The 9,001-nt window shown below is 38.0% G+C and overlaps 2 protein-coding genes across 2 annotated transcripts in view; both read left to right on the top strand.

Moving 5' to 3' along the window:
- Positions 1-2,568, top strand: part of LOC101304519 (glutamate receptor 3.6-like) — a 3,624-nt gene extending 1,056 nt beyond the window's left edge. The window contains exons 2-6 of the mRNA XM_004288984.1: positions 39-747; positions 827-1,104; positions 1,218-1,249; positions 1,429-1,835; positions 1,954-2,568. Of these exons, the coding sequence (XP_004289032.1) occupies positions 39-747; positions 827-1,104; positions 1,218-1,249; positions 1,429-1,835; positions 1,954-2,400 (1,873 nt within the window). The 3' untranslated portion in view covers positions 2,401-2,568. The remainder of the gene's footprint in view (positions 1-38; positions 748-826; positions 1,105-1,217; positions 1,250-1,428; positions 1,836-1,953) is intronic.
- Positions 2,569-8,480: 5,912 nt separating this feature from the next.
- The window catches only part of LOC101304228 (glutamate receptor 3.3-like), a 2,896-nt gene continuing 2,375 nt past the window's right edge, over positions 8,481-9,001 (top strand). Inside the window, exons 1-2 of the mRNA XM_004288983.1 lie at positions 8,481-8,745; positions 8,828-8,996. Of these exons, the coding sequence (XP_004289031.1) occupies positions 8,481-8,745; positions 8,828-8,996 (434 nt within the window). The remainder of the gene's footprint in view (positions 8,746-8,827; positions 8,997-9,001) is intronic.

The raw sequence follows: 9,001 nt of genomic DNA, 5'->3' as shown, positions 1-9,001 counted from the left end.
AAGATGGATTTCAAGTCGAGATGGAGCAACTTGACTAGGGCAAAAAGATTACTTAATGACACTTCTTTGGGGCTAAACACATATGGCCTGTATGCGTATGATTCAGTGTTGCTTCTTGCTCAAGCAATCGAATCATTTTTCGCTAATGGGGGCAACATTTCCTTTTCAAATGACACAAATTTGAGGGAATTAAGTGGTGGGAAGTTGAATCTTGATGCTTTGAACATTTTCAATGGAGGCAGGCAATTGCTCAAAATCATTTCAGAAGTTAACATAACTGGCTTAACAGGGCTTATGAAGTTTGATGCGGATGGGAACTTGCTCAATCCTACATTTGAAGTCATCAATGTGATTGGCACAGGGACTAGAACTATTGGCTATTGGTCTAACTCCTCTGGTTTACATGTTCTTCCTCCAGAAAAGCTCCAAATGAAGCTGCAGACTAATGACCCCAGCGCCGGTGCTCAAAAACTGTACAGTGTGATCTGGCCTGGACAAACAACTCAGAAGCCTCGTGGATGGGCTTTCCCGGACAATGGAAGAAAGCTCAGGATTGGAGTCCCCAATCGAGTCAGCTACCACGAGTTTGTAGGTGTAAAAGGCACTGATATCACTGGTTACTGCATTGAGGTCTTTCAAGCTGCACTAAATGAGTTACCATATGGTGTACCATTCAAATATGTCTCTTTTGGAGATGGTACCAAAAACCCAGAAAACAATGATCTTCTGCACAGAATCCAAATTGGGGTCAGTATAATTAGTACTTATACTTTGTGCTTAACACATGGTACATTTCTTTAAATTTGATGTTCATATCTTTGTGCAGGAATTTGATGGTATAGTAGGAGATATTACAATCACTACAAACAGAACAAAGATGGTGGATTTTACACAACCTTATATTGAGTCAGGGCTAGTTGTGGTTGCTCCAATAAGGAAGATGAATTCTAGTGCTTGGGCTTTTCTGAGACCTTTTACTCCAATGATGTGGGGTGTTACTGGTGTGTTCTTCCTAGTTGTGGGAGCAGTTGTTTGGATTTTGGAGCGCAGGACTAATGAGGATTTCAGGGGGCCTCCAAGAAGGCAATTTGTCACAATTGTTTGGTAAGTTGTCATGTCCATATTACCCAAATACAAAATGTCAAATGCAAATCTAGGATGTTGCTGTGAGCTTGAAATATCTATCTAATTCTTGTTTTTCTTCTGGGATTTTGCAGGTTTAGCTTTTCGACTTTGTTCTTCTCCCAGAGTAAGTTGAATGTCTTGTACTTTAGTAAAGTGCCATACTGTACTTTATTCGAATAATGTTTTACTGTGCGATACTTGACATGTTATGTTGTGATGGTCGATCGATCAAATTGTCACATAACTGATGATGATCAGCTTGACAGTTTGGACTAACTTCCCTTTTTCATGGTGTTTATGCAGAAGAGAAAACTGGCAGCACACTTGGTCGCTTTGTGCTGATCATATGGCTATTTGTAGTGCTAATACTCAACTCCAGCTACATTGCAAGCTTGACGTCGATCCTCACAGTGGAGCAACTTTCTTCACCTGTGAAAGGGATTGAAAGTTTAGCAACAAGCACTGATCCCATTGGTTTTCTAAGGGGTTCCTTTGCTGAAGCTTACTTAACCGACGAGCTGAACATACATCACAACAGACTCTTTCCCCTTAACTCGCCTGAAGAGTATGAGAAGGCCTTGAAGAATGGTCCTAGTGCAGGTGGTGTTGCTGCAGTGATTGATGAGCGTGCATACATGGAGCTTTTCCTCTCTAGTCGATGTGGATACAGTATTGTTGGTCAAGAGTTCACCAAAATGGGTTGGGGATTTGTAAGTATATGTTTCATATAATCTTTCATTTGCTTTGTTAATATCCTTGCTTATCAAATAGGCCCTTCCGTATTTTTGTAAAAAGGATTGATTGAATGCACGTTTTTGGCTTTCATAGGCCTTTCCAAGGGACTCGCCATTGGCAATCGACATGTCGACCGCAATATTGAAGCTATCGGAGAACGGAATCCTTCAAAAGATTCATGACAAATGGCTAATGAAAAGTGCTTGCAGTGCAGAAGGAGCAAAGCAGGCAGTAGACCGCCTTCAGCTGAAGAGCTTCTGGGGACTCTTTCTACTAAGCGGCATTGCTTGCTTTCTTGCTCTCATTCTTCATGTTCTTCGCATGGTTCAACAGTACTACCGGCATGTAGATTGCGACATTGAGAGCTCGCAATCTACACGACGACTCAAGTCGTTTGTTTCATTTGTAAATAAGAGGGAACGAGAAGTGAAAAGCAGGTCCAAGAGAAGAAGGACAGAGAATAAAGCCTCAAGTAAGGTAGTGCATGATCAAGAATGCAGCAGTAGTGATGGTTTGGAGCGGGAAGTTCAGCTTGACTAACTAGACGAGTGCTCTTGTACACTGCTTAGCAGTAAAGCCTAAACATGTATCCCTTAAATTTCAACCAACTTTTATCAAAGACTTAGGTGATCATCACAGAATAATACATATACAGGTGCCCTTTGTGCAGATGTAATCAAATGTTAAATACTAAACTAGCTGAGATTGATCTATTATCTATAGACTATATGAAATTCTATATACTATAGCAGGAAGACATTACAACTGTTCATTCAGCTGTGGAAATGATGGTGTTGCCCCCGGTTTGCAGACAATTACAAAACTGCCACTGCAGCCTGTATCTTGACACCTGCTTCACATACGTGTCTTCCACAACAATGTGTCCTCAAATGTCTTCATCTGCTTCAGAGACTTGCCTTCCACAGCAACACATGTCCTCGCCTCTCCAACTCCAGATCGGAGCTCGACTCTCTCTAAGCCAATAAAGCTGAGTTTGCTTTCGGCTCTGGGTTGCCTATTCTGTATCTCTGCTTGCTCACTTCTCTGTTTCTCATCTGGGTTTTTGGGGCTAACCGAAGTGGTGTTTCCTGTGGTGTTGTTGTGTTTCGGGTAAGTGTGGTTGGTTTGTTGTTTGATCTGGATCTATCTTTGGGTTGTTTCTCTCGGTTTGATGGTTTGTTATCTTTTATTTGTCTTATCTTTGTGGGTGTGTGTTTTTGCATTTGTTGCGCTTTGTTTTGTGAATGTGGGTATGATCTGGGATTGTTTGGGTCGTGTCGGTGTTGTGGTTTTGTGGTGTTCTGTGTGTGATGAAAATACTTGAGAGACCATCTCGATATGCAAGAAAAGATTGCGCAGCAAGTTAGAGAAGCAAAAGGTATACTTCAAGGGTTAATGGAGTGGCCGCCAACCCTTGAGTTCCCCATAGTTCCCCATATTTTGTTAGGACTACTCAGAAGGATTTGTTTCAGATGGCCGCAATAGCAGGTATTGTTGATAATTCGTGATAGGTAAAATGTTATTGACATGTTTGTTTATCGTTTATTATTTGTTTAATTTACTGTTTCGAAATGCTGGACATGTTTTGTTCATTGAAAACTTCTCTGTGATTAGGAGACTAGCAAAGTTTGCAGGAAGGTCTACAGTTGAGCACCAAGAATGGATAATGAGTTTCTGATAATTTTGGACTATATGCAAGAGCATCACAAGTCTCCACAACATTTGAACACATTTAAGACCATTACTGATTTCCATTATTGTTTTGGAACTTCTGTAAATGTGTTGTGGACCTATTAAAAATAATCAAGGACAATATTGAATTTCAGTTTTTGCAGAAGAATTGTTCTATGGGAACTATATATCAGTTTGGTCCATGCTTTGGAACTTAAGCATAAAGTTTTGAATAATGTTAATCATCCATCTGTAACAAGCCCTTTATTTACTTTGGAACCATTGGAGGATTTCAATGCTGGTATCAAGCCTATTCAATTGTTCAGTTTGATTCAATTGTTTAAAGGATCATGAGCGTATGAGATTACGGATCAATTGAACTACATCAGGACAAAAAAACACTGCAAGGGACAAACTTACCAATTCGTTTAAGAGAGTGGAACACGAGATTCAGTTGAGAAAGAAGTGAACAATTGTTGATGATGAAGATCGAGTATTATGAAAAGGTTTTAGTGAACAAGAGTTTTGTAAAAATTGTGCGGCACAATGGAGGGTTGGACTATTTATTGAATTCGATTTTACAAAAAACACATATGTTCATCAGTAATAAAATGTGATTTAAAAAGCAAGAACCTATCGAACTATTGAGCATCAAATGACAGATTCATTGTTTGTTTCTCAGGAAATCTCTTTTTGTTGTATGTGAAAACATGGTTGAGAAACGTGTGTTTATGTCCATTGTGCAAACATTATAAGACCAAGATTGTTGGCTATATGGTTCATTTCTTGCTATTTACCATGTCTATTGAAACTTACAACCTGATAAGAATGGGTTAAAAGTTAGTTCATAGCTGATTTTATACTATGACAATAAAGTGTGTAAATGATGCGAGAACATGAGGTATTATTCGAATGATAATTTGACTGTAATGTATTAAATGTAAGAATAAAAGTTACAATTCATTCTGAGAAAGTGGAACATAAGTTAAGATTCATTTGAATAAGTAGAAATGAACAATAGTTGATGATGGGGAATATCATGAAACGGTTTTAGTAAACAAGAGTTCGTAACAACCGTACATACAGTATAGCAAATATCCATGTTTTTTGTCTACTTTGACATTTCTAACATTACATATCTTTTATCTTTTCTTTTCTTTTTTTTATATAAATATGGTGCATAAATTCTATCTATTTTTATTCATACTTTATGTTAGTATGTCAGTGTATTGCTTTACTGCTATCTATTTTGATTGTTAATATCAATGATTCAAACAAAAGCATTTACGGTATAGTTAATACCCGTTATTACAAACCGGAGCAACGCCCGGTCATCATCTAGTCTTAATCTATTGTAATTAGGGTTAAGTGCATTATATTACCATGTATGTGGAAGTAATCTCTATATTACTCTCCTACATTTCTAACTTCCAACAATACACGAATTATGAAAGTTGGGCTGTAGACATGGACCATTAGGACTAGACTGGATTACTGGATTCTTTGGTTTTGAGAAGACTGGATTATTGGATCATGTAACAACCAATTCAAATAAAGCCCAATAAAGAAAAATAACTAATTTCTTTTTGTTATATTAGAGGAGAGCCCCCACAATTCCGCTTTTACCACTTAGGTCCCGTTTAGTTAACAAAAATGTCAAGATAGAGAAATGATTTATTTTTCTTTCCGTACTTATATGGAATGGAAAAGGTTTTGTTTTTTCCATGTATGTGTTTGGTTGATATTGTAATTAAATTAGTAATTCATTTTCATTCCTATTACACAATATTTAATAAGTCATAATAATGAAATTGAAACTTCCAATAACACCCTTTTATTAATTGCATATGTGATCTATTTAAGGGAATATAAATTTTTTAGATGGTTAATTTATATAATTTACCTTTGACGGTGGGAATGGAAAATAAAATACCAACCCTCACTAGGTAATTCAATTCAGGCTTTATGAATGAGTCAATTTCCAGTCATATCTCATTTTTTATTTCCTTTCCAATCTTTATTTACAACCAAGCAACACATTAGAATGAAAAATGAAACTAATTTCATTTCCATATTATGATTTTCTACCATACAAACGGGCCTTAGAGCCAACTCAAAGGACTTGCATTGGGAGAAAAACAGAAAGAAAAAAAGAAAGAAAAAATGTGTACTATTGCTTCTACCACCATCAAATCCTTAGACGATGTCATTACATACTTTTTATAAGCACAATCATTTCCAACAATGTGGTTGCATTGTCAAGGAAGTCACCTAAGAAAATTTCGAAGTGCTATAAACTCTTGCGAGAGGTTCTATCGGTGTCGAAAAATTAGTTTTGTGTTTCGATTAAGAGATCTCACATATGATGTCATCAATAATGTCAAACCTCACTTCCAAAGATCCTAGTGCAACATAAATGAACAATCGTAGGAAAAATGTTACCTGAAAATGACTAAACCGGCACATATGGTTACAGTCAAAAACATTGGCATGCAATTTATTTCACGCTGAACTAAATTCATAGCTAAGAATCCACCCATATCTGTGTATAGATGTACTCATTCATGGTTATAGTTGCTAAAATCTTACTAAGTACGTTGTGTCCTACTATGAAACAAATGGCTTAAATTGGCCAACACAAAACATGATAAATTTCCAGAAATGTAGACTCACACTTTTTGATCAATTAGATGATGCAGTGTCCCCCAATTTGAAGTCTAACCCAACGTAGAGCACAGTAGCTAGGATTGCTCCTCCCACTCAGCTCTCAACTTTTGCTCATACAGATGCAACCATGACAGAAATCCAAACAAGGGATGCCGAGAAGGTCGTCGACGATTACGACGGAAATGAACTCAAATAAACCCAGAAACCAAAATCATTAAAATCAAATCGATTCTGAAAACTAATAATACAGGCATGTAGATGATGTCTAAAGGATAAGTTTTCGTACCACATGCAACCCAAACGGTGGCCGGATGGCAAGGACGGCGTCGAAGGTCGACGTCGGTTTTTCTGGTTTTCAGGAAGAGTCGAGAGAAAGAGAGAGGAGAGGAGGAGAGGTGGTCCTTCACGAAATTGACCAAGTCTCCCTAAAAAAAGAAGCAGCTCCACCGCCCTTTAATTTTGGTGGCCCAGATCAAATGGGAATAAATTCTACTGCCTAAATTGCACCACTATAATTTTCTTTTATGTTATATAAATAGCTAGAAACCCTTAAAAATTCAACGAAAATTCCCACAAGCTCTTTTTACCATGGATATTATCCAACTATTAAATCATGAACTTAACCTAGTAAAAATTTCTGAAATCTTCTCAAGCACATTTTAATACCATCGAGGTCGGAGCTATTTACTGAAAGACCTCAAATTAAGCTGGTTAAATTTTCCTTGTGTTATAGCAACTCCAACCATAAGTCCTATAATTGGGTCCTATAACCATTTTAAGACCTTTTATTACACTATTCATATATGACTCATTTTTTCATATATGAGGTCATATATTCGCTTTAAAATAAGTTTACCATGATTATTAAATTAAAAAATATGTTTTACCTTATTAAATAAATAAAACTACATATTTTATTTTTATCACTGATTTTTTTGAATATATATATAGAGGCATTCTCAGGTGCGGACGTCCGCACCGTTTTACGGTGCGGATTTCCGTCCGTTCGACACCGTACGGCTTCGTGCGAGGGTGCGCCTCCACCTCAGCGGACTCCAGCAGCTTCCCCGACCACTTTCCATCCCCGACGAGTCCGCTGAATTCCAGTTTTCCGGCGAGATCGACTTTATTTGAAGTTTTGGGTGATCTCGCCGGAAAATTGGAAAAGAACGGACTCGCCGGGGATGGAAAGTGGTCGGGGAAGCTGTTGGAGTTCACTGGGGTGGAGGCGCGCCCTCGTGCGGCGTCGTACGGTAGCGAACGGACGGAAATCCGCACCGTAAAACGGTGCGGACGTCGGTAGCAGAGAAGCCCTGTGTATATATATATATACAGTTTATATCCAGAGAAAAGCTTCACTTTAAAATTAAAGTGTGAAGTTCCTTAATTGACTCATTTTTTAGTTATATTTCCACATCTCCACCGTTCAATTTGTAGAATTTAATGCATAGATCACTTATGCCAAGTTTCATTGAATTTGATGATTGTTTGCGTTCTCTTCCCCCTTTGATCCGAGCGCGTCACGTTTGGGGTAACACTGGCCCATCACAATTTCGTGTGGTCCCGGGTCTTGGTCTTGGTCTTGGTCTTGGAATTGTCTCACATTTGAGACTGAGAATAGAACAGGTCTTATATTTCCAAGACCAGAACCACCCTTTTCTTCCTGTTGGAGATGAAGAGGTGCCAATATAGGACCAAGACTGGGTTATAGCCCCACGGATGGAGTTGCCCTAAGCTTTATAATCAGCTGATATAATCTCATTTTAGAGAGTCATTTCCAAACATTTGTAAGAAGGCCATCTATATGAACATGTTGACGCTAATAGTTAAGGACTTTCTTCATGTTGTGGAGATCCCATTATGATGTCGTTCATTTTGAAATGGAGTTTGTCTTACACATTGTGTTTTAATTTCTGATCTGAGTTTGAAACCGTGGACTGTTTGGTCAAGCAGCGGTGGACTTCAAGTCGTCAATCAAGACTATTAATTGGGCAGCTCTTTGTTTTACCAATATTGCTGCAATATGTTGGTGCTTATTTATTGAAAAAGGTTGTTCATATATTGTGGATAACACATCCAACTCTGCACTTACATAGAATCAAAAGCCAATACACTATTTGATTCCAACTCCATCCTTTAGTTTACTGTTCTGTTGTGGATTGAGACCATGTAAGCTAGCTTTATTCATCCTTTCGATCTTTCATGTCATTAGCAATGTTAATTTGCCAAAAACGAACTATGTACTTATTTGATTTGGTTTTAAATTCGCAGAGTGATCCACCATGAATATAGCTTTGCTTCTGCTTTTTTTGGTTTTCTGTAATAGTTCTCACTCTAGGGGACTCATTACTAATGTCACCACAAGACCTGAAGTATTGAACATTGGTTCGATATTCACTTTCGATTCCGTCATTGGCAAAATCGCAAAACTTGCAATATCAACTACAGTTGAAGATGTGAACTCCAATCCCAACATTCTCAATGGAACAAAGCTCTCACTCAAATTGCACAACACCAAATCGAGTGACTTCCTCGGAATTGTTGAAAGTATGAAAAATCTTCAGTCTGCTTTCAACTTCTCATGTATTGGAATGAACTGCATTTTTAACTTCTCATGTTTTGTTTGCAGCTTTGCAGTTTATGGAGAATGACACAGTGGCCATAATTGGCCCTCAATTCTCAGCAACAGCTCATGTTATCACACACATAGCAAATGAGCTCCAAGTGCCTTTGCTATCATTTGCAGCAACTGATCCCACTCTATCTCCTGTTCAGTACCCTTTCTTTGTTCGAACAACGCGAA

The sequence above is a fragment of the Fragaria vesca genome, linkage group LG1, assembly GCF_000184155.1.
Source record: "Fragaria vesca subsp. vesca linkage group LG1, FraVesHawaii_1.0, whole genome shotgun sequence".
In the NCBI taxonomy this organism is placed as follows: Eukaryota; Viridiplantae; Streptophyta; class Magnoliopsida; order Rosales; family Rosaceae; genus Fragaria; species Fragaria vesca.
The sequence above is the reverse complement of the archived record's forward strand: the minus strand, read 5'-3'. Positions and strand labels throughout refer to the sequence as shown.